We start from the raw sequence: 25826 nt of genomic DNA, 5'->3' as shown, positions 1-25826 counted from the left end.
TTCACATAAAAAGACATTAAGTCATATTTGCACCATCAAGTGCTGAAGATATGAGTAATATTTGTAAAATAGATGTCTCACATTAACTTACATGTGTTTTTTGTATGTCGGTCTACTGATATTTTGAAGGCAAAGGTGTTTGGAAACTTCTCCTAAAGTGTACCATCACACAACAGTGGGCTTAAATCCAGTCAAACCAGCACTACAGTCACATGGAGGCTTTAGTCAGCTAATCTATTCTGAGGAAAATAACATCCATTAGCCAGTGAACCAGAAGGTGCTCCAACTCAGTGGACCAATGCAAGACTAGCCGGACTTGTTTACAATCTGTGTGGTTACTGTGACCTCTGAATAATGGAAAACACAAGATTTAAGGAAACATACAAAGTTATTTTAGTCACATTGTAGTTCCATTTTTTCCAGTTGAGACATGCCATTTGGAAAATAAGTTGTCTCTTACTCTTGAAAGTTATAAACCATCCTTGCAAGCATGTTTTAGAGATGGCGTTGTTAGTCTTAAGAGTTCACCACTTTTACTGAACACACAACATTTTTAGCAGACATTCACACTTCCTAGAAGATATAGTCTCAACCTCTTTGATTACCTTTTGACTTTTACTCTACCACCCCTGTGAAGTTCAGTTGGTGTATCAACATCTTGGGGTGTCAGGAAATTTGATTCATTTGACCATCCTCACCACAGGATTTCTTTTTTTAATTATTTTTTTTATAAAACTTTGCAAATTAACTTTTTTATTTACCAGGTCAAAAATGTAGTATTTATGCATTATACCTACACTTTTGAAAAGCAAACTGAACACACAAAAGTATCAGCTGCACTTCATATTTAGTACTAAAAACCAAACGTTATGCTAAATATTACCATGCTAAGGTTAACATGCTAACTGCTAAATATTACCATGCTAATGTTAGCATGCTAATTCTAGCACTTGTTTCCCCCCCTAGTTGCTGCTTTTGTTTTTTCTGTAAAATTTCCAAAAGTCAGTACTGTAACCAGACAGAACATTTTCATGTCAATTAAGGAAATACCTTTACATATAGCTTAATTGTACAGTGTTACATAGATTTTTTCTCCTATTAAGCTTTGACAAATTGAGAATGTCTGTGTATTGCTTTGTTATGATGATGTTTTGAACAGAGTTGATTGAGGTGAAACAGAAATAGCGTGTTGTTTTGGAGCCAGAGGGATGTTATTGGAGCATGTCTACCTGTTCATCCATGCATAGCTAATAGTGAATCCCCAAGGAGCCCTAATAAGGCAGTACCCTTAAACACTGAACATGTACTGGCTAAGGCAACAGTGCACAAGGCACAAAGCTTTGTACAAACAAGCCTGATGCACAAATTAACATGTCTTCGTAGTATGACAAGCGATTGTAAAATACACATACATTTTGGTGACAATCATGAAGTAGGGCAAAAAAAAGCAGCTGTTTTTATCTTAGTTTATCAAAAATAAGCAAAAACTACAAATCTGAGCATGCACAGATGTTGTTATGGAAAGATGTTAATCATGGAGGAATCATTTGAAAGGTTAGCCTTGGTTTTTTGTTGTTTTACATTGTTTATTAGTACCAATCTTCTTTGTACTCCTTTGTTTTTTCATTCTTATCTAGCGGTTTGTTAATGATGTCCCTCTTTTATTCCCACTTTAATCTTATCTTTCATTGACTTGTACAGACACAATTATGTCTCATAGGAAAATGTTTTTTTTGGGGGGGGGGGGGGGGGGTTGCTTTGCCCCATATGGTTTCTACAGAGAAATCAATTTCCAATGAAAAGTTCACACACACTACTTTGACATAAATAAAAGTTTTTTTTTCTCTTTTTATTACGTTGTGAGCAGTCCTTTGTGCAACAACATGGCGCAAATATACCTGCGTAATTTTCCTTTTACAGCAAAGGAGGAATCCCAGATACTGGAGTATCAGTCAACCTTTACTTGAGTTCTAACAAAACAGTCCTTTGCTTTTCTTCAGATCGATTTGCTTCCAGGTTGGGAGGGAGGCATATTCATCTCTCTTCATTTCCAAAATAGTCTGAAACAGAATTGTAGGGATTTATTAGTAGAAATCAGTTTATGAATAGAAAACGTTAATCCTGAAGTTCAAACTAAACTTCCTGAAAGTTTCTGCAAGTTTTAATTAGTAAGTTCTGGTGAACACTGCAGCCTGCTGGTTGAAAGATGTCTCTACACAGATGCCGTTGCTCCTCCTCCATCGGTTTACCTGGAAATCCTGGTCAGAAAGGTACACCTCCAGGTGTTGGGGGTCCACTCCTTCTGGTAAAGGATCCTGCAGCAGCTCCTCAAGAGGGTATTGGGTCTTCATGAGCTGGGCCAGGGCGTCCTGCACCAAGGTCAGCTTCACTTGCCCTTGATCACCCTGACGCACACATCAAACATGCAGTGAAAGGTGAATATGACTGTTGGTACAGGCTGCACTGAAATGGACAGGTAACATGTAATACTGGATATGCTGTTTGTAGATTTATACAACACAACAAATACTGATTAAGGTAAAGTAAGGTATTCATTTGCATCAATCAAAACACAAATCACTAGTATTTAATGTTGACCTGTCAAAGCATAAGATTTGATCTATGAAGCCAGGAAGCAGTAAATATCCACAGTAATTAAGGTTATTAATTGAGATCCTGTTGTTGCTTCCTCATGAATGTTTTGTTTTCATCCTGTTCACAACCTTTTGAAGTAGGGGCAATCTTGGCCAACAGCAAAAAATAATCAATGCAGGTTTTATTGGCTGAGAGTCTTCTGTCATGCTAGGATAAAAACCAAAGACCAGAACATGTCGAGGAATATTTTGTGTAAGTGTTTAAAGCAGTGACTCACACCACTCACTCAGTGCTCTTCATGTGCCGCAACCCTCACACATGTGTGCTACACAATGACTAGCATCCTTTCTGGATGGAAAGACTGATTATGTAACTCCATGTGTTTGTACCTGTGTGTGAGGTCCGAGGCTCCTCTCCCAGCGGGGGAAGACATTAGTGAAGGTGAGAGGTTCCGACCTCTCAAAAATTAGGTAAGCCAGCGGGGGCCTTCTCGGGTTTATCTCTGGGATACAGAGTGAAAAAGCACATTTTTAAACTCAACAAATTGCTGTTAATGGCCTCATCTTTTCCGGCACAACCCTGTGAACATTTTCCCCTGACCTTTGCAGTACTGCAGCGCTGTCTGCATGGCACATTTCCTCTCATTATACCAGAGGCTCCAGGCTGAAGCAGAGCTTTCTGTCTGCTCAGGCTGACCTCTCTGCCACAGGTAGACCTCCAGTCGGTTGTCAAGTAGAAACAAGGCTGATGATAAAATGGCGGAAATTGGACAATTAGGTGGAGTTACATTCAGTTAAGTTAGATTAATGTTTGAGTTTTAGCAGCAAGAAAAAAATAAAGATTAAATTAAAAAAAATCTAGACTTTAGATAAGTAAGAGAGGTCACTTAGTGACTGAGAAGTTCTGATTTTAGCTGTATTATGTCCATGATAACGGAAAATGAAAATGTGAGTGAAATTCCAGAGCATGGGCTTTTTTTAAGATGAATGATTGAAGTTTCAGCTCCATATCAGTCCAATTTTTGTTTTATGTCAGAAATTATTAAGCTCAAAAGCAGAAATGCACTTTAATTATTTCTATTTTATTCAAATATAAGCTATATAAGTTATGTAAACTGGAATTAAATTAGAAAAATACAACATTTTTTTTCTCCCTTTCCTGTGTTTCCTTCACCTGGTTGTGGTGCTGAGTACAGGCTCTCCTGGATGAAAGGCATTGCCATAACGACATCTGGAACGCGCATTGGACTCTGGAGCTCCTTGGCCTGAAATCTTCCAGAGGAGGCACTCAGATGGAAGAGGCGAGGTGTGAAGTTATACTTTCCTGGATCTGCCAGAAGACAAAAGTTTACCCTCTTACTGTAATTTGAGCTTTGTTGAGGAAGAAACCCAAAGTGTTGTGTCATGTTGCACCTTGCAGCATGCAGTCATAGGCCTTTCTGTCCATCTGTCCCAGTGCTGACCAGAAATCTGCAGGCTCTGAGCCTTCCTCCACTAAATGCACCTTCAAAGGACTACTTTTACTGAGACCCAGCTCCGGTGGACACCTGACACACATATAAACATATAAATGGAAAGCTAAGAGCTTAAGCTGAGCTGCATCAGAAGAACCTTCAGAAAATGTGTTTCTTACATTTGACTCAGACGCTCCACTGCCCTCTTGCTCACTTCTCTGGTGCTGCTGTGAGCTTTGCAGCCAGTCCAGAGATACAGCTCCCTCTGCTGACTGTTTAGCAGGACAACCGAGCCCCGCGACCTCAGACCTGCGCAGCAGCAATCAACCTCTAAGAGCAAACCTTCCTCTGGGAGCTCCCCTCGCACGCAGAACAGACGCCATCCTGCTGCAGAAAAACAGACAAATAAGTTTAGATGGGGAAATGTCAAAAGTGGAGGTCTCACTTAAAACAGATTTTACTGCACCTGCATTGGTGGAAGCTTCCTCTCGCTTTCCCTTGTGAATAACCAGGCCTCCCTTGAAAAGCTGCAGGAAACAGGGGGGTTCCTTTCCCTGAGGAACAGACACCTACAGAAACAACACAACAAATATGACTTTAAACAACAGTTATGGAGTCCTGCAGAAATGTCCCCCTGTACCACTGTTCTGCAACCCTGAGAGAAAAAATAACAAATATCCCCCATTTCAGCAGTGGGTTCCTTTTATTGTTGTAACAATGTTGCATTAATCTGCATAAAATACTGGAAACAGTGCTTGTTTAAAATGTTACCATTCAGAGAGTCCTAGAGCTATGATAGGCCCTTTGCACATTTAAATATCCCAGATCTATTCAGTTGTAAATAGCTTTTTACTGCACAGTACACACTTTCTGCACATTCAACTGGGGCTAGTTCAGTGCTATAAAATGTTCCAATGAATATTTTTCCAATGAAAAACAATATTTTCTTGCACTTATCTTTATGTATAGTGATGGTATGTAAGTACTGTACAATGGGAAGTTACTTTAATGATTCACAAGAAAGCACCAAAGTTGTCCTTTAATATGCTAAAGTGAAAATATTTCAGCGTTTACTGCTCTTTCAGACCGTCACTGGCGTTACTGTATGCTGCAGCTACGCATGAGTAGGCAATAAGCTTACTTGTGACTCTTCATGGTTGTTCATTCCGATGGACAGGAAAGATGCTGTGTCCCGTCCACTGGCGCTGGACTGCCGGCCTCGCCACAAAAAGAAGGCAGTGTTTTCCTTTGATCCTGGAGTTCTCCCATCCTCATCTGGGCTGATTATATTATCTATAAGAGGGGCGAAGACAGGCAGATCAGATTACAAAGCCAGAATTGACAGTCCCTACTTCATCGAATGTGAAACATGATGATGACGTTCACTGACCGACAGCGTTGATGCTGTAGCTCCAGCGGATGACGTAGGAGTCTCCTTCATGAAGCTGTCCGGCGCTCTCCACTGGGATTTCACTGTCATCAAAATCCTGAACGTGCCATGTGTCCACAGCAACTGTGTTCAGCTCCATCTGATGCCCCGCCTCCAGTGTGATGACACCGCGACCTCTCTGGACATCAACCCCTGCCAGCACGGTACTGATACCACTGTCCTCCTCCATCAACTCCCCCAGCACCAGAGCTTTGGCATCACAGGGATTCAGGAGGTCTGATGATGGAGACTCAGGCTGGGGTGACTGAAGAGGGGTCGACTATGAGGAGGGACAACATACATAACTACAACCGATCTCGTTTATTCTAATATTTCAAGGCAGTCAAGTTTGGAGAAATGTCAAAAAATTTTCCATGATTGGTTTTGTCCCTGAATCATGTTTGAGAGTGACCCGCATTAATGATTCAACAGACTTTACCACAGTCTGTTGCTTTCCCCATCAGTGAAATAACTGTGAAGGTGCTGGTCTGGATCTGTGAATAATGTGTACGCATCATAGCACTCTGAACCACCGAACTGTGAGATTAACCTGTGTTTCATCCCTCACTGGAGCGTCTTCATCTGTGCCGCCACCTCTGCACGTCCAGTCCTGAAACTTCTCCCTGAACAGAGACGTCTCGTTGTGCTCAGACACGACGGCGAGCAGAGCCCAGCTGGGACGCCCTTCACCCCTCCTGAGGACAACGACACATCATGACACCACTGTGAGTGTGAACATAATCATTAGGCAAACTGTATCTAAAATACCTTACACAGAGTAAGATGTGAATGAAAACTGAATGCAGAGATTTGGAAAACCATTTTAACCCTAAAACAACACGTTAAATGTGAAAAACTGAGACATCTTTGTTTTTTTGCCTCTCTATTACATCACCTCTCCTTTTACTGTCACTCTGCCAGTGTTTGGAGCTGGTTATAGATAAATGTTGTCCAATCCTTGCCTAATACAGGACTTCAGCTGTTCAACAGATCAGGATCTTTGAACTTACATTTGTGCATGCAGCAACAAATTGTGTTCTCAGACAACAGTTTTCAGAGGTAATTCTAAGCCTATGCAGTGGTTTCTGTTGCAAAAGTGTGTCTTTTTATAAGGCAGTGCTGCCAAAGAGCCTGAAATTCACAACTAGTCAGCATGGTTTATTACGTGTCTCTTGCATAAACATGTTTACTGTTCTTATTAAGCTTTTTAAGATGCTGTGGGCAGTACGTGATGCAATGCCCAAATTCTTTCAAATATCACACTGAGAAAAGTATTTGCACATAGTCTTTCCCTCCTCAGAAAAATGATTTATTCATGTTTCTGACCTGTTGCCCTTTAACAGACTTAGTTGTGAAATGCTCCACCAGCTGTTTATTACACAGAAAGTTCCAGTTGTCTGCTGCCTGATCCTAATTCTTAGCTTTGTGTGGTCTTGGCAGCAAAGACAAAAATAATTCATCCCTTTTCATTTTTTTTTTTTTTTAAATAGTCACTTGTGGGTTTCGTCCACTTGTTTTTTTCAACTATCTGTTGCCAGCTGTAGTGCGTCAGTAGGTAGACAGCAAGCAGCACGCAGTGATTTCACAGCATGAGAAAACACTATGTGCTGGGCTTCCACTTATTTCCACTGTGAAATAACAGAACATTTTATCCTACAGTATTAGTTAGAGGCTACAGTGGATTTTAGACTGTATTCAGGGAGGTAACACAACTGTGTTTGGAGAGGAAAAACAGATTTATATCATGAGGAATTTGGTGGTTAGTGTTATTTTTCAGATGCACTAAGACTTATTTCATTGCCTGCAGTGTGGACGCACAGCTGAATGCTGGAGTTACGCTGAGTGGGATCCAGTGGGTTGACTCGACAGTTACTGTAGTCGTACGGTCCGACCCACACTTGGTGAGTAAGCTGCAGAGCAACATTCCTCCTCCTGAGGGAAACATCCTGACCATGCCACAGATACACCTCGCTGCCGAAATCAAACACCAGGGCCTGGAAACAAAAACATGAGACACAAACAGCCCAGTGAGTTATTAAACCCCTCCTGAAGTTTGACTGATCCCACATTTGAGAAGCAGTGCACAGAACAGAAATGAGAAACTGAGACCCTGACCTCTGTGGAGCCCAGCAGGGAGGTGCTGGGGATGGAGGCCCAGGCCTCTTCATGAGGCACCAGCCTGTTGTCCACCAGCCTGTAAACACAGTTGGACTCCACCACTCCCTGCTCAAAGAGCTCATCCTCCTCTGGTGCACCAGCTCCTGAGGACAGAAGCAATCAACCATCTATATTAATTGCATTGTCTTATAATATAATTATCCATCATATCATATATTAACTATATCTGTTGCAGCACACATAATAGTATGAATAGAAATATGAAATTAATTGATGTATATAAACTATATACACATTTTGACCTCTCACCTCTGTACTGTGTTCTTCCCCCCAGAAGCCTCCAGAAGTCTGCAGCCACACTGGCGTCAGAGTTCAGCCCCTCCTCCAGGTGGACAACCTGCGAAGCCAGACAGCCAAGATCCCCCTTCCTCTGGATGATGGATGCCAGCTCTGAAGCCTGAAGAACAAAATGTTGCAAATGTGCAAAGAGGCACATAGTAAATACGCCCTGTACCAAGACGATCCCACACTGCTTCAATGATCCAGGCTCCGTAAGACCTGTTGCCACTGATTTTCAGTCCACTTCTCGTGTAATTCGGCATGTATATACTCAAGTCCTGCAATTCTATGCTGACATAAGTTTATCATGAGCATAGAAAGAAGAATGCAGCACGTTATTGTCCTCATTGATACCTTGGCTCTCTCCTGCTCGTTGGCAAACTCTCCATTCCACACAATGCAATGCTCTGGAGTGACCAGCAGGAAGCAGTCTCCACTGTTCAGAGACTGCACCAAGGGCTCGACCAGTCGGACCTGGACAACCCGCCTACCTGTCATCATAACAGGCACTTGTTAAAAAAGAAAATCACCGGAGCACTCACTGATCATCACACACATGCGTGGAGAGGAACAAAATCCTCCCTGACCTTTGATGTGAATGAGCATCAGGCTGCTGAAGGGAGGGTAAGAGTTGGCTGTCTCAGCATGTGAGGAGCAGATGAAGTCCTCAGATGAGACAGGATGGGCCTCTGCCACAGAGGAGTTATTACACTCTGTGGAGAGCCAGGAATACACATGATGTTGTAGCTGAGGCAGACATAAAGAGGAAGACAAAGTTAAAAGAAAATCCACTCACTTTTCTCTGCTTGACGCCTCTCCTCAGTAGCTGTGTTGACTCTTTCCCCCATGTAGTCCTGTCTGATGTCTTCTCTGGCTGCCAGAGCCCTCAAAGGGTTTCTTGAGCCCTGAGTCCGCCGGGACGGACGCACCGCTCGCCTGTGCTCCGCGACTGCTGAGGTCAGTCTGCAGACAGACACGCGTTAAACATGCACAGACGATCCACCTTCTTTTATCCTTTAAAACCTTGAGTTGCAACAACATTTTCAACGCATTTCTTTAGAAAATATTGATAAACATGAGGATAAAGTTGGCAATTGATATAAGTTTGAAGGCTGGGTTTTATTTCTGGTTTCTTCAACAGACAAGTTTTAAGTTTACAGGTTTTAGAAGACTGTTTAAAACGAGGCCAACAGTCTTAAAGGGTTCATGAAAAGGATCTTTTTAAGCATCAGTGAAGATAGTAGTTAGGAAAATGGTGCGTTTTACTTTTATCTGACAGCTTTAGTTAGTTGTGATTTAGTATTTGCCCAAAAACTCAAGAGGAATTCATAAAATGTGATCATTTGTATTTAAACCACTTAATGATTTATACAACTATGTTAAATTATTTGGTCATATGGGAGAAAACTAACACTAGTGATGGTATTTCTCAAAATTTCCAGAATTCTTATAAACCATTGATTGCTCAGTGGAGAAAATAATCAAATGACAGCAGGTATTAGTTTAAGTTAAAAAAATGCTCCAAGTTGATCCACTGTAACCGTTAAATCCTGTTTTTTGATGACAGAACATATAAACAGTATTCACAAGTATTCCTGTAGCACAGGTGGGAATAAAACCACAACTCATACAAAGTTAAGTGTAATAATTATCACATCTGTCAAATAAATCCAATAATGTATTAATTAACAGTTACAAACATATAGGATCCCCAAATTCTCTGCTTCAAATTTAACTCATTTGTGATCCTGAACCATGTTTTAATGGAGAAACCATTTGAAAAATAAATTAGATATTCTGCATGATTTCACATTATAACATCAGCTCAAACATCACTCTTTCAAGATGTGCCCGAGGACATGATTCACTCCTCACACATTGTATTTGAAAGTCTTTATGGATCTCAGTGTTGACATGTTTGTTGTCCTTATTTTAATTCTCGGCTTTGCCAAGATTTATCATTTGCAAATCTCAGCTTTCAGTTACGATAAAAAAAAGTAATTAATTGGGGTATAACAACAGAACATAAGACTTTGACTTGTCAAACTGTTAGTAACTGACCAGCTACTACGAATATATCCAAGAATAATGTTCTGTTTAAGGACCAAAGTGCTGGTGCAAGTGAAATGCTCAGAATTAGGGCTGGGCAAATATTAAATTCTTTAATCGCGTTAATCACATGATTTCCTGTTATTTCACGATTAATCGCACTGTTATACGCAAAATCCAATAATGAATTCAAGAGTAGCAAATAACGGGCTTTTATTGGAACTGTACAGTCATATGATGGAAGTACTCCGGTGATGAGACAATTCAACGTTGCAGTGCCTACAAATAACTTTTGTAGAACTTTGAAATGAAAATGACCATATAAAAGTTCTGTAACCTTCTCCATGTTTGTTTAACCGCTTCATCTGCTATTATTTTCTTTTCTGACTGTTTCCTGTGAGCGCCGCAGCAGTGAGCAACATGCTAGGCTCACCCACAATGGACTTTTTCAAAATAAAAGCCGGTGAGCAACAGACGTTTACAATAAAAATAATGAATAATAAAAACTGTTAATGGGAGACAAATAATTGTTGGCGATAATAAATTCATTAGTTAACGCGGTCATGTGCCCAGCCCGAGTCAGAATATTTAAGATATTTCTTCTAAGTTAGATTTCAGTTTTTGCATCAATTTTAGTGAAATGCACCATTGTGGGTTTACCAGCTCCTCTTGTAGTTTCGTTTTACCAAATTCCCCGACACAACAACACATGGTGTGGCCCCGAAACATGCTGCTGCCTTTTTCTTCCACCTGCATCATAATTGTGTAATCTTTACTCACATGTGTGCGTTGCTCTGGCAGAGGATGCCCAGGTCCTGCTCACTCTCTGTGGCAGGAACGCTGCCACAGGGTGTGGCCACGCAAGCAGGAGGAGACGGATCACCACAAAAACCTCCATCTAATGTGTTGGATTCATCGACAGTCGTCTCCTCCTTGACCTCCTGTGAAGGCTTTGCGAGCGGTGCACTCTGTGGAGCTGCAGTGGAGACACATATATGAATAATTACACAAATGATATTACTCTTCTGGGCTGTTAATATTTCATCTTCTAAACACCATCATTGCAAAGCAAAACAATCAGTGAGAAAAAAACAACTATATTTATTGTGTTAAGCTGCTCTTACCTTCATACGAACATGATGGAGCTTCAGTGACGTTCTTACAAGACATATCAATGCTGTCTGACTCGGGATATCCGAGACCTAGAGGTTGCAAATACAGAAAGATAAAATAAATCTGGCAGACTGAAGAGTGAAAACCAGAGTGACAAAACTCACCTCTCTTGGCACTGAGTACATCCTCATCCTCTTTGCTTTCCTGCTGTGTTTTCCTCTCTTCACCTTTGTCAACCTGAAGCTCATGTTCTGCTCCTTTAGCCTGCAAAGCGCAAGAAATTGACCCATAAGGACACAGATTATCTCCTATAAACAATGAAAAAGCAGGCCTGTATCACCTTCTGTCTCCACTGAGGCTGAGTCAGGTTCTTTGTGGGGGAGAAGACCTCTTGAGCCTCAAATGACAGGTTCGTCTGAGGATGAAGTGGAAACAAAACACATGGATAATGACAGGGGAATTCTGTGTTGTAGGGCAGTAGACTCATTTGGAGATGCGCATGATCAAAGGAAAACAAAGAACAAGGCATCAGACAAACATGTCAAGTACAAGATGTACAGAATTCCCGAGGACGAAAAAGAGTCCTTTTTTTAAATTTGACCAAACAAAAGTCTGGAAATCGTAAGTTCAACAGAACTTTAAGAGCATGAGCAGAAATGAAACACCTGTAACATCTCACGTACAGAAGCACAGTTTTGATGCAAAAATAACTCCTCAGGTGACAGAGTTTGCTCATAGCACGAGTGAAACTTCACACATCAGCTGCAAAAATCACATCCACCTGTATGTGTAGGATGACAACAACAAAAAACTTCTCACTGCATTCAAAACACTCCAAAAGAAAAAGAAGCAGCGAATAACCTGCCATGCGGCGGCTCACACAATTACCTGATTGAAACACATGATATATTGGGGCGTATTGATAGAATAGACAGAGGCAAAGACAGGCTCCTGGGAGAGAAGAGACATGAGGAGGCTAAAGCTGTTTAAAAGTAGTCTATATTTTCATAATGGGGATCAAGGAGGATCAGTGGACTTTGAATCATGAGAGCTTACCCAGCAGTGAGGGCTGACTCTCTGGAGATTAGGGTTTTGGGATGCTTCCTACAGAAAATTAAATTTAATAACAAAAATATGAAATGAGGCATAAAGTAGCAGGATAGATATTAATAATACGTGTAGATGTGGTGCAGCTGAGACGTTAGATCAAAAACGGTCAGTGTTTAACCACCAAATAATCAGTCTGTTTACATTCCACATCACATTGTGGAAAAGTCAAACCCATCCCACTAACTACGCTAGTCTGAATATATTATCAAGACATTCAGCACATACCAAAGCTAGAGGGCTACTATTAAGAGATGCTGGATCAGGTTTCAATGGCATGACAAACAGCCAAATCTAATCACCAGCCTTTTCTCCATATGAATCTAAATCTGGCAGGAAGAATGAACCCACTAACCTCTAACATGACAAGGACAATTTCTATTGGTTTGTAATCCTTTAACCATTTTAAGAAATCATATGAAGCATTATTAACATTTGAAAAGAAACATTAGCTTGAATCTCCAGTTATTGTTTGGGAATATTTGTCCCAGTGGGTGGTAAAAGGCCTCAGTAACAGGATGATGGACGTATCTCTGATTCTCTTTCTTACCTTATGTCTGCTTGTGTTTGTCATCTCCTGCAGTTTAGGTGTGCAGTCTGCAGGGATGACCTGAACATTTCCTGTGGCTGTGTTCTCTTCATCCACCTTCAGCTCACTCTCTTGCTCTTCCTGCCTTTTGGAAAGATACATCACAATATGAACCATAAGCAAATTACAGCAAAAGGGTAATATTTGTATGTGTGACCTCTATAAAGCAATATTCTTTCCATTATTATAAACATTTCCAGACTATAACCAGAAGATACAGTCCATATCAGCACATCTAACTTATTTTACTTGACTCACTGGACTCTCACAGCCATGTCTAAACTGTTTCCCACAGAGGAAATGTTCTGCTCCTGTGGTGAGGTTTGGCAGGGCCTCTCCTCCTGAGGAGCGTCCTGCTCTGACAAGGCTCTTATTGGTACACAAGCAATATTTTCCCTCCTGTTTCGAGACTTCTGCCTCCAGGGAGCAGCAGTCACTGAGTCTCCCTCCACACCCGAAGCCTCACATCTCTGTCTCAGTGGTGCTGCAGAAACTTCCTGCCTCTCGGTTACATCCATCCTCCCATGCATCTCTGCTTCTCCACTGCTTCCACCATTCTGTTCATGACTGAGTGGGGCATCCATCTGACCGGCCTCCGTTCTGCTCCACCCCGAGCCTTCAGAGCGGCTCTTCTTCAGGATTCCTTTCAAATTCGACTCAGAGTTGTAACTCTGCAGGCCATGCTGGGTTGAAACAGGCTCTGTGGACCCTGGTCCAGCATCAGGTCTTGGCTGTGAAAGACGCACCTCACTGGGTTTCAGGTTGACAGACGAGGTCTGCTGTCTGTCGGACAGATGACGAGACAAACTGAAGGCGGGGAGCTGAACGGGACCTTTTTGAAGCTAAAGAAAGACAACGATGTGACAAACATTTCAAAAGCAAAGCAGCTTCTTTTTTCCATTTGTCTCATTATTTATGGAGTATATGAACATCACATGTGAGCTTTTCACTTTCTTTCCACTTCTTAGTATTTTCCAACTCACCAGACTGACCTCCTCCACAGTGATGGGCTGCGTGCGATATCGAGCCCCCTTCTGCCTTCGTCTCTCTGGGGGCCCATCAGCCGGACTGGCACCCTGCTTTGTGGGCAGGGACAGGTTGTTGAAGAGGGCTAGCTTCTCACTCATGCTCATCTTGCAGCTTTCATCGCTATCTTCAACTGATTCAGTCTGAACAAAATGGGCCTCCAATGGTGTGGGAACACTGCAGGAAACATGGCAAAAACAGACAAGCATGCACATCTGTCAAAGTCGAATATTTCTGATATTTCCTATGCCTCTGAGTCATTGATCTGTCTGAAAAAGTACAAAAAAACCCACAAAGAGTCACATCACTGATCTCTGCAACAGTTTCCTTCGTTGCCACGAACCCATTTCACACTGTAGTTTATTTTTAGTGAATCCAACACACTCCATCCTGCAGCTGGCGATACAACTGTAGAGGACCAAATGTTCATCTGAAAATAGTCTCTACTGAATGTACCATTTAATTCTGTCCGAGTGCTTTAAATCAGACCAGGAGCTACCACAGAGGTTTACTTTCCAACCTCTTCACAGATTAGAAACATTTACAGTATCATGCAAAAGTTTTGGCTCACCTCATTTCCTTAAACATGTGCAAACATGAACGGAAATACACTGTATAAGGCAAAAAAAAGTTTGTACAATTCTAACGGGCTTGAAAGTGAGTTTTGGTCTGAGCTCCTTTATTCTCCAACACAGCCTGAACCTCTGAGACAAGCTTTCTGTCATTTCTTTAAGGAGTCTTCAGGAATAGTTCTCCAGGCTTCTTGAAGGACATCCCAAAGCTCTTCTTTAGATGTGGGCTGCCTTTTGTTCCGTTCTCTGTCAGATGATCCCACACTGCTTCAATAATGTTGAGGTCCGGGCTCTGGGGAGGATTCATCCCTCCATAAGACCTGTTGCCACTGATTTTCAGTCCACTTCTTGTGTCATTTGGCATAGCTCAGCCTTTTCTCCCTGTTTCCCTTCCTTAAGAATGGCTTCTTGACAGCCACCCTTCCATGGAGACCATTTCTGATGAGGCTTGGGCCAACAGTAGATGGATCAGCTGAAGGTCCAGATGCATCTCTCAGGTCCTGTCAGGTCTTTGCTGGATTTGCCAAAAGATGCTATTTCAAATGGCTTTTTTGCTAAATTGTCTGTTGTGTGTAGACTCAACACTGGTTCATCCCTTGAGTTAGGTGCCTTTTTTATTATTAGTCCTCTGAAAATGATCGGGTAAAAGGACTGAAAACGAGTGAACTTCCCCGACTTCCATGTCACTCTGGATCGATGTTCATCACAATTCTGCGTGGGCAGAAGTCACGGCGTGATTGTGCCTGTCTTTATTAAACATGATGGACAAGAGTGCAGGCATCAGCCAGTGGAAGACCAGCAAGGTGCTGAACTTAATAAGCATGTGGTGGGATAATTCCTGTATCCTATACATGGTACTGTATTTGTGATCTGATGCCTTGTAATCAGTTGCACCAAATTCCCCATTCCCCTCTGAATGAACATATAAATATATCAAAATGTGCAGAGCTGCTCTGGTAACTCCAGGTTCGTGTTCCAGGTGTTCCCCACTACTTGAGTTTAAGCTGAAATCCAGTCCCTGGTACCAATATATACCCACCACTGGGCTGCATAAGGATTTAGGAACCAAACTCACAAACAGTGTTGATGCCCATCAGAGCACAATGCAATAAAAAAGGATGCAATAATGAAATTATTCCCAGATGTTGCAGCTGTGCCATGTGTGGTGTTGCCATGGTTTAGTTTATATGATACAGACACATATTAGTAGTTTGCTGTTCCAAATCCAATCACATCCCTGTGAAAGCGATAACACGATGCTACTTAAGCTCAGTCATAAACATGGTCTTTAGTATAGATGTGCTCTGGCTTTAATGATGCATCTGTCCCCACCTGACTGCCACCATCTCTTCACAGGTGATTGGCTGAGTAAGAAAGCGATGGTCGTTGCCACGGCGCGCCCTGCGTTCATGACACACGCTGGCTGAGCGAGGCTTCAGGAGGGCCGAGGCCTCGGGGGCAGCTGTCTTCTCCAGCTCCTACAGATGAGGCAGGGAATTAGTATCAACACCTGTGATATTGCAGAGCACACACACTTAGCTGCAGGTGGACCCCAACATTCAGTTGGCAGCCTCCACCTGCCGAATAAGTAAAGAGGAGGCCACATAAAACGGCAGTGGAACTCCCCTCCTGATGTTTGCTATTATTTTTGTATGAACAGATGGAGGGAGGAGAAGTGGGTCGGGTGGCCGTGAATAAAGCAGCAAGCTGTAAGGTGGAACATCTTGGCTTCTTGCTACATGACAGCTCAACAGGTCACAGTGTAACCAGAGACCTTCCAGCTTTGGTTACCTCCCTGGCTGCCGCCGCAGAGCAGCATGCTAATTATAACACAGCTGCTGACTGTTAATGGCACTCCAGAATCTGGCACATTTTCACCCGATGCTTCAGGACTAAAAGCGATTAGAAGCTGAAATGTTTCATCCTCAATTGACTCTTCTTATTGTGCATTTACCAAACTAAATCTTTCAATATCAGACACATTAAGGAACTAAACTGTGAGTGCAAGCAATGCACCTGTTTGACCATCCATATTCCCTCCGCATGATCAGGTTGAGTTCTGCGTGATCAGCGCTGGCTCACCATGAATCTCCGACTGTAAGGTGAGTGGCTGAGCTGACTGTGAGCTCTAACAGACAGAGCTTTCTCTTCAGCTGCTCAACATAGTCCTAAAATCTTATCACCAACCCATATCATCGACGTATAATGGCTGTGATTATGCATCATCTGCATGGTTAGACCAGTTTCTGTAGACATCCTGAGAAAACAAGCAGGTGAGGAGCAGCAGTAAAGACGCTGTTTCGGTGCAGAGACTTACTTTAAACAAAGACATCTTGGCTGCCACGCTCATTTCGGCTCTGTCGTCTGTTTTCACATCCGCTGTGAGAGAAAAAGTGTGAAACGTTAAGTCGCATGAAAACACTTATAGGGAACTTTGTGATTTAATTTGCACGTCAGACAGCAACAAAGACAGGTGCCGCTGCTGAGAAAACCATTTTTAAACTGCTAAAAACCAACCTAGATGCAGCCGCTGGTTGTTGGAGGTGTACAAAGTTTAGATATTTTTATTTCCTGCAGCTTAATGCTAAGACTGCGTACATTCCTTAGAATTTAAATGGTTTAGTATCTCGAGAATATCAATACAAATATTTGTACTAGAACCTTTTACTTCTTCTGATCTGCACTGTATTGTACCTCATGTGATCCTAAAAAGGGAACTTTCGCACATTTTTCTAACAGTACACAAGGTATTTTTACCTAAGAAGGCTTACATTTACATTAATTATTGTTGTAAATAACAATAAAGCTACGTGCAGCCTGTTAAACAGTGGTGTAAAAGCTCAGTGTAAATCTTTGTAGAGACTTTATAGTGTGGTGGGGTCACATTAGAGTAGGACTGACATAGTATCAAGCCTGTGCGGTTTGTCAGACATAAATCTGTCATCACTGATTGTGAGCCTGAAATGAAATGTTTATTTCTTGAGCTGTTGGATAAATATACGGACACAACTGTGCAAACACAGTGTTTGTTCTGTTTGAAACAAGTTAAGAACATATTGCATTTATATTTTTTGGTCTTTATGTTCCTTCTCTCACCCTTTACACCCTGTAACACATGAGATCTAACATTTCAGTCGATATTATAGTACTTCTGTGACATTCTCCCTTTCTGTGCCTTAATGTGACAGCATAACCCTCAGTAGTAGCGCATAATGTTAGAGACACGCAGGAGAAAGCTTTACCTTTCTTGTTCTCCTCTTCCTCTGCATCCAAAAGCCTAGAAGATTTTTTTAAAGAAGGCAGAAGATTATGTTATCAGGTGAAATATCAACAGGGAGCTGACATAAACTTTAATCTTCGGCTTGAGATGCTGCTTCAAATTTGCAATCCATGTCCCCGTGCTTCAGTTTGCAGCCGAGACAATCAGGATACTGTGTCAAATTTGCATTCTCGATAAACTGCCACTGTGGAGGTCACGATGGATGATTAACACATGCAAACCACACCACTCTTTTTCTTTATATGTGAAGCTGCTGCACGTGCCACACCTGAGACAAAGGGTGACAGTTTGTATGCGAGTGTGAAATATAAAGGACAAACTACCATCAGTGTGAAGTTAAGCAAGAAAAAACACCCCAAAAGTGTTATTTAGCACCAGGCAGTTGTTGACTGTTGTCTCCAACTGAGTGAATATCAAAACCACTGCAAAACAAACCACTGCAAATGGCATTTTCTTTGGTTTTAACCACACCAAACTACTCATCTGTCCATTTTGCAGCCTACCCGCTGCTCTCCTCCATCTCATTGGCTGTTATTGGCTGTGTCCTGAAGCGTTCACTGGTCTTGCGACCACCGCTTGACCCGCCAGAGAGGTAACGGCGGGCGCGCCGCCGACCCCCTTCAGAGCCCGGCTTCACAGCCAGGTCCAGTGAGGACGTGGCTCGCCCGGCATCAGCACTGTTAGTATCCACAAACACAGAGCAGGAAGGAGGGAAAGAGAAGAAGGTGCTGAGACGAAGGGAAATAGTCTTAGAAAGGAACACAGTCTGGATCACACACACATGCAGATGACCCTACACTCTCTCGGGCTGTGCTCCACTCTCCGTCTGCTGCAAAAGGGCGCTTCTCAGCTGGCCTACTGACACCCGAGTGTGGAGCTGTGGGGCGTCGAGTCCAAGAGGAACATGGTGCCCCTCCCCACTCGGGGTGCTGGCAGAGTCCTGGCAACCCTGCCTGGAGGGGGTGGGAATGAGTGGAAGCAGGTGAGGATGCAGGAGAGTAGAACATGGGCTAAAGGGAACTCTCAGAAACAAAGAACTATTTTGAAACTTTCCATCAAATGCTGCAGAGAACTATGCAACCCCACTGATGAAAGGTGAGACGGATTAGTCGAGTTAAGGTACTGCCAGACTCCTCTCTGTTATACCACTGCTCGGATCAAGATAAGGTTCACACCAGGACAGCAAGATGCAAGAGAAGAATCAGTCCCTGCTGGGATCCACGGACTTAGGCCTCTCAGTTTTAATTAGCAACAAAGGCCACAGAGCAACTGGTGAAGTCAAGGATCTGGTGCTGCTGAGAAGTTGCCAGTGAGGAGAGGAGTTGGTTAGAATGGTGATAGGAAAACCTGCCTGGATTACTGCCTGGTTAGATTCAAACTGCAATATCAACCTATTAAGACCTGGCCCAGGTCAATTTAGATCAATTGGATAGAATACAAAAGCATGTACATAATAATGGCTATAAACTAATACCAATACATGGATGTGTTATCATAAAACTAAAATTATGCTAAAATCAAGTTCCAAACACTACTTAAAATCAACTAAATACAGGCACAAATATAATAAACAAATAAATATGGATAGAAAGCTGTTACAACACAAGCTAAAGGAAATAAAACCGTTTTCATGGTTTAGAAGATCCGCCTGTCCCGACACCGTCATCTGAGTGGAGATTATTATTATGATGCTTCACAGTTGCCAAAATACTAACAATCCATTCATCTATTTAAAGCCGATACCAGCGACTTGTACCGATGTCAAGGTGAAAAAGCTGGAAGCATGTGACAGGTGTCATCGGGGTTATGCTGCTGGAATGTGGTTTTATTGGTGTTTGGACAAATTAGGGCAATCACACTGGGTTCTATCTATGCTGCAGCATTGCCAAACAGGTGCCCAAGATATGCTGGTCAGCTATTATTGTTGGCTGACTTTGGTTTGACGTAGATAGTTTGGTGACAGTGTGTATGTCAATGAAGATATTTAGATTACTCGAGATCCATATAACGGGAGAGAACAGAGCATTGTATGAACAGCAGCGCTGCTGTAGCAGCGGGCGTCGATGACGTCATCCCAGTAGACGAGTGTGTAGAAAGCCCTCTATAAGCCCCCCGATAGCCGCCAATAACAACAACACAGCAGCTATGAGCTAACAGAGCTATAGTACAAGTTCATTCATTCATTCTTCTTAAAAGTATTGGTGAAATAAAGACAGATAATGCCTTATTTAGAGGCTGCATCCTCTAAGCCCCGTTCACTCCATTATATGGATCTCGAGTTATCTAAATATCTTCTGAAGGACGCCGACTTTCACCAAACTGTTCTCGGTGAGTAGATGAACGTATTTCATGCCAGAAATAAGGTCTAGGTTTAAAAATACCGGAGTTCCCCTTTAAAGCGCCTCTCGAAGGGCAGACAAGTTCTCCAGGTAAAACTACTGAAAAGGTCATCATTTGGTACGCGGTGGTTCACAGTGGTGTCCTCTAAACTCCTGCCCCACCAGGAGGGAAATGTCACTCATTATCATCCAGTCCACAGAGGAAATGTCATTCTCAAGGGTTTCCTTTAACAGGCCACAACCAAGTAAATTGGAGACGTCCCCTTGACATCCATATGGCATTTATGATATTCACTACTGGTTCCCACAGTACTTTAACGGGACTTTACTGACATCCATATCAAGGTGTCGTGTGATCTTGGTTTAAGGCTCTGAATGAGACATAAATCTCTTCTTTCACCACGCATGTAGAGGAACGTCAGGACTTTTCTCTGTTTCATTAGACACGTGTGTGTGTTCAAACAGGATACCACTCACTCCAGTGATGGATTTATAAGTAAATGCATTTTGAAATGCTAAATAAAACTAAGACACTCTTTTACTACATCTGGTACATCTGGCTGGTGTGCAGCAGAGCTGGATTTAATCCTTGGGTGGTCATATATCTTTGAAGAGTAGCCAAGGGGTTATCTTTAAAAGTAACTTCCCCAAACCCAAGTTAATAGGAACCTTTTCGGTTGTTCTTTGCTGGGGAAGTCCTTATATGGAAGGAGAGAGGGGCACGATTATGTGCAGGGCTTTCAATCATGGGACACGAGTCTGACACACAAAATGAGTCTATTTTTTTTCACTTGGTTGATCTGCAATTGATCAACAATCACTTCATAGTTGGGTTTACACAATAAAATTATCTTAAATCTTACACATTTGGTGGAATCGTGCTGAGGTTGGGAATCAAACCACAGATCTTTCAACTGAAAGACGACCACGCTCCTCATATATACAGACACTTCTTGGTCAGACTTAAACTCTTTTTACAATTTCCTGATCACCTTAATAAGCACCTCAAACAGCACACAGGCTGTTGTTTCTTACGTGATCAAAATGACCACTGGCAGAGACCAGAGAAGCAGAGCTTTTAGTCTGCTTGAGAAGAACAATGAATAAAACTGACTGTGAAGTCCAACAACATGAGCTCAGTGTTCCTCCCATTTTCCTGTTGTTCCATAACAGAAGTTGCGTCTGTGAACACTGCCTAATGAGCCGCATTCACAATGGCATTAATAGGTCCTGCTGGACACAGCACGTATACATCCTGTTTGCATGCGTGTTCATAAATACCGGTTAGCATTTGGAAACACCAGCGTCAAACGTGCATTGAGGAGATGTAATGACGTGGCTCTGTGGGGGCCCCTTCTGTAGGAAATCAAGCCAGTTCTTAGCTAAAACCACATATACAACATGGCCTCTTTAGAATATTTTCTACATCTAAAAAAGACGCTGGGGAACATTCAGACGGGTGTAAGCCCATAGTTTGTCCTGCAGAGTGGCTTTAAGTCTCTTTGTACAACACCCTCAGCACTGTCTGCGTCACATGCACAAAAGCAAAGCCGTGTGTTCACAATTAGGTGAGACTGGTTTAGTAAATTACATTTCCAGAAAGTTCAAACTGTTTTCAGAGAGTACAGAGGGTAAGAAGTTGTCAGTCCTGTCAGATCAAGCTGCAAAAATCCTGTTCGGGTCAGGCTCTATTAAGTAGTAACTACTCCGTGTGCTACTGATTTCAACAACAAAACACCATGTTATTGATGAGGCTCGACTCTTATAATTCAGGGCGTTCAGGTATGTTTCCACAGAAATCTGTGAATGTTCTGGAATGGCTCCAGCCACCACACCCCAGACATTACTCACCTTTTCAGGTAGTTGGGCTCCACCTCCACTCCATTTGTAACCTCTTGTGTCCTGCCGTTCACTCTTTCACCGAGGCCATCTGAGTTAAACACCACTCCACGGGCTTGAGTCGCAGGCTCTTGTGTCTCTTTCCCATCCCTCCGCACCCACTTGGAGGGAAGCTCATCAACGCTGCCATAGCGTTCAGCCAGTTCTCGCCTCCTCTCAGCCTTGTAGCGGGCAATCCGCTCTGCTCTGGACTCTAGGACTGGGTTCTCCATGGCATCCATGTCTCTCAGAAGAACTTAGATATTTATCTGCACCGCAAACTGTTGCAGAGCATGAAGGAAGAAAAATCAGACACGTCGGTGTTCGTCCTCCCCTTTTCAGCTATGGCAAAACAAGGGTGCCAGTTTTTCTTGGAGTACAATTCAGGTTCCATCAGAACGAGAGACTTCTTGCTTTGTTTTGCTCATAGATTCCACTCATCAGGGGTCAGAAACCAGGTCTGTTCCTCAGAGAGTGAGAAGGTTTTACCTGAAAGATATCAAGAAACAAAGTAAAACTGAGATATCCAACTAACAAACTGCTAAAACTGTTTAAGCCGAAAAGACACAAGAGAGGCCGTTGATCACTAAACGGCCATCAGCTGTGAGTTTTGAGTGGCAGTTAAGGTCACCATGGCGATGGCAACTGCAACTTTCCAGATAACCCAGATGAATTTTGTCTAAAACTATTGATATTGCGAGAGAAACTGTAAGTTCTAGTGACATACTTTTTCCACTGTGAACACCAGAGGGCTTTCCTTCTCACATCGATGTGACGGCCGCGTTTACGGTGTAAAAAACGTGAAAATTACAGCGAGGTGAAAAGAGTCACTTCTGGTTTTCACTGAGAGTCCAACTCTCGATTATGCCAATAAGGCAGTTCTGTCATTTGGAGGTTTCTGCATAAAAAAAGTACAAGTCTGTTGCCTTCAAGAGTCTTTTTGATGGGAAAAAGGTGAGCACTTTGTAGTCTCTTTCTACTGTAGAAAGGTTAAGAACACCTATGAGCTGCTGCCTTCTTTACAGGCTTTTTCTAAATGTACATTCTTTATCGAGGCCTGCCTCCTCTCCTGGTTCTCAGGCCAATGTAAGATGACCTGCACCCGTCTGGGGTGCCAAGCAGGACTCTCCCCTTGCACTGAAACTCAACACCACAGGCCTCAATGGCACACAGCCTGCAGACACATTGAACTTTTCCACAAAACTGCAAGTTGCTTAAGCTAAATGAGTCCCTGTATTCTACTTAAAATGCTATCTAACAGCCTGCATCGCCCAGTTCACTGTTGTAAAGTCAGCACAGAGCGGGTTATCTGTCAAAAACAAAGGGCAAATTTAATTCACTACGGTTTCAAATTTGTTTAAACAAACATGTGACGACCTGTTTGAAATATCATGTTTCCAGGCAACATAGACACACTTACAAACAAGCCTTTTTTATGCTTGTTGCTTGGTGCATGGTTGCCAACAACACTATGAAAACCTGAAGCTATAAACCATTTATAAATAGGACTAATGTGGCACGATTTGCATTCAACAACGGCAGCTAACCATCGTCGCAAATGATGGACGATGCGGCTATATTGAATATGTTCAAACATAAATGTGAGTTTGAATTTGTGTCTGTGTGTTTTCCAAACTGTGGATGTCAGCATTCCTGCTGCAGGAAGCACAATGGAGCCGGAACAAAGAGCCGCGAGCCACAGACTTAGTGCACCAGATGGATTTGCTGCTGAGCTGAATGAAAGTGTTGGCAGCAAAGTCCACAAAGTGAAAGATGCAACTTCTACGTTTATTTGATCAGTTTCGCTGCCACTCTCAGCAGGGAGGAGATACGGAGTGGGCTCACAGTCCATGAAAGCAGCTGAGCAAAGACCTTAACATCTGCTGACTTGGACCCGCGAGAAACAATCAGATTATCCAGATAATTCACGCCACAGAGAAGCACAATTAGCTAAGCTGTGGATGCAGTGATCCCTGCATGAGACAACCAGCTCAAGGATTCCCGTTGTCACACTGCAACACGTGCACAGGTCCTTTAAACAAAACACAGCTCCACCCAGAGCAGGGGAGCTCACCTCTGTGCACAAACCCAGGAAGAGACACCATCCATTTATGTTTTTGCTGGCAAAACACGAGTAAGAGTCGAGTGTGGCCACACTTTTGGACACAGCAAAGGTCATGTGACAAGCTGGAGGATTGATGATTGGAGAGGGAGAACGCCATTGAGGCTCAGCAGGGATCATGGGCTTCTAATCCAGCAGCACCAGTTGACACAAATTTAAAATACAGCCAATAGATAATTGCAGAGGACCAACTCTCATCCTCCTGCCAGGGACTTCTGCGGTGCAGTAATGTTTAAATGAAAATGTCCACAAGGTTAAACAAATGGCTATCAGTTACTGAACTTAGTGTAGAGATTTGAATGTCTTAACCCTGATTACCCTAATAAGACAAACCACAACATTAGACACCTGTATTTATGAAATGGTCATTAGTTTCTGACTAAAATGACATTATTTCAAGAGCAGGAATGTCAAAATTAAGCAAGAACATGACCAGTAGCAGAGTAAACCAGATTAAAAGGTTGGCCAGGAATAAGCCTCCAACTAATTACATCTACCCTGCTGAGCTACCTGCATAAAAACCCGCCCATGGATCTCTGCAACTCAAGGAGGAATACTCGGGATATTCCTGCGCACCACGAAGAGTCTATCATAATAAATCATCAAAGTGAATGGTTTAACGGGGCCTGTTGCATTGTCCAGGGGTCAGATCAACGGCGAAAACTTTCATCTCTGTCTACACCACAGGCATGTGGTTGGAAAGCTGACAGGAAGAGCAGTTTTCTCATGCACCCGCCGTAATCCACTCATCAGCTTCCAGTACGATGGAGTCTATTAACAGTAGACAGGTCTGCTTTCACAGTGCACATATCGTTCAAATTACATCACGCATTTCAAACCCGTAACACAGATGAGATGGTGAGATATTTCAAATTATTCCGTAGTTTCACTCGATCTAATCACTTCAATGATTATGGATCATTTTCTCATTTTCAGGTTTAAAAAAAAACAGCAAACAGGCATAAAATGTTATGTTTTACATTTAAATGTCGGGAAGGCAGTAAAAAATAATTAGATTTAATAATAATAAAGAAGATAATGTACAGGCTCGCCACACTGCACCGCTCAGTGCGCAACGCGACCTTTCGCAGGTCAGACCAACAGGTGAGTGATTTTAACAGGTAACTTCAGGCGAAATATCACAATTAGCTCCGAGCCGACGTCTGCTTCTGACTAAATGCGTTTTGTTTGATACACTAAATGCAGAATGAACTACATGCATGTTCAAAACACGTACTTACACGCACTGTGCGTCGTGTGCCTTCCTCTGCCGGCGGTCCCTCCCCACTGATCCTTCACCGCCGTGAGTCGCTCCAAATGTAGTCACAGCCGCAGCTGTGGACGGCTCTCCGTATTAAGGGGGTGAGAGTATAAATAGACGCTCACACCGAGGGACGCCCCTTGTACCGCACAGGAATACGTCAGCTTCTCCCATCAAACTGTGGCTATGACTTTACTTACTCATAAACCAACATTTTATCCAGAAATGCAAAAGGTAAAGAATTTAAACTCCAAAAACGCTGTGTAAATGTTAAGTAAGAGCAGAATGTAATGGTTTGCAAATGTCATAAGCTAATATTCTATTCACAATAGAACATAGAAAACATATAAAATGTTGAGGATTAGACATTTTTACTATTTCATTGAAAATGTCAGCTCATCTGAAATTTGAGGGCTGCAACATATCTTGGAAAAGAGCAACAAAAGACTGGAAAAGTGAGTGTCTCTAATTACATGTTTCCTCGAATTAGGCTCATTAGCATCACATTAGTAACATAATTAAGTATAAAAAAAAGCACTTAAGAGAGGCAGAGTGG

General features: G+C 42.5%; 1 protein-coding gene across 2 annotated transcripts; it reads right to left on the bottom strand.

The window, feature by feature from the left end:
* Window positions 1-1753: 1753 nt before the first annotated feature.
* Window positions 1754-25340, bottom strand: svilc (supervillin c). 2 transcript variants are annotated; one of them, XM_072368534.1, is made up of 33 exons: window positions 25251-25340; window positions 21861-22376; window positions 18468-18623; window positions 18174-18347; window positions 17633-17667; window positions 16708-16769; window positions 15723-15868; window positions 13776-13995; window positions 13051-13634; window positions 12754-12877; window positions 12153-12200; window positions 11985-12047; window positions 11437-11511; window positions 11261-11360; window positions 11108-11185; window positions 10764-10959; window positions 8731-8897; window positions 8522-8647; window positions 8289-8425; window positions 7905-8052; window positions 7593-7738; window positions 7296-7471; window positions 6028-6172; window positions 5439-5757; window positions 5190-5341; window positions 4515-4617; window positions 4228-4435; window positions 4008-4141; window positions 3769-3924; window positions 3196-3339; window positions 2985-3097; window positions 2250-2405; window positions 1754-2060 (listed from the first exon to the last, which is right to left on the bottom strand). In XM_072368534.1, the coding sequence occupies exons 2-33, from the start codon at window positions 22127-22129 to the stop codon at window positions 1971-1973; spliced, it is 4950 nt and encodes a 1649-aa protein (XP_072224635.1). In that variant the 5' UTR covers window positions 22130-22376; window positions 25251-25340; the 3' UTR covers window positions 1754-1970. The 2 variants fall into 2 exon arrangements, with proteins under 2 accessions (XP_072224635.1, XP_072224636.1); XM_072368535.1 differs by lacking the exons at window positions 18174-18347; window positions 18468-18623 and having other exon boundaries at window positions 25251-25339.
* Window positions 25341-25826: the final 486 nt, after the last annotated feature.

The sequence above is a fragment of the Leuresthes tenuis genome, unplaced genomic scaffold (genome assembly GCF_036924035.1).
Source record: "Leuresthes tenuis unplaced genomic scaffold, fLeuTen1.0.hap1 SCAF_17, whole genome shotgun sequence".
NCBI classification, from domain to species: Eukaryota; Metazoa; Chordata; class Actinopteri; order Atheriniformes; family Atherinopsidae; genus Leuresthes; species Leuresthes tenuis.
This window is presented reverse-complemented; position numbering and strand designations above follow the sequence as displayed.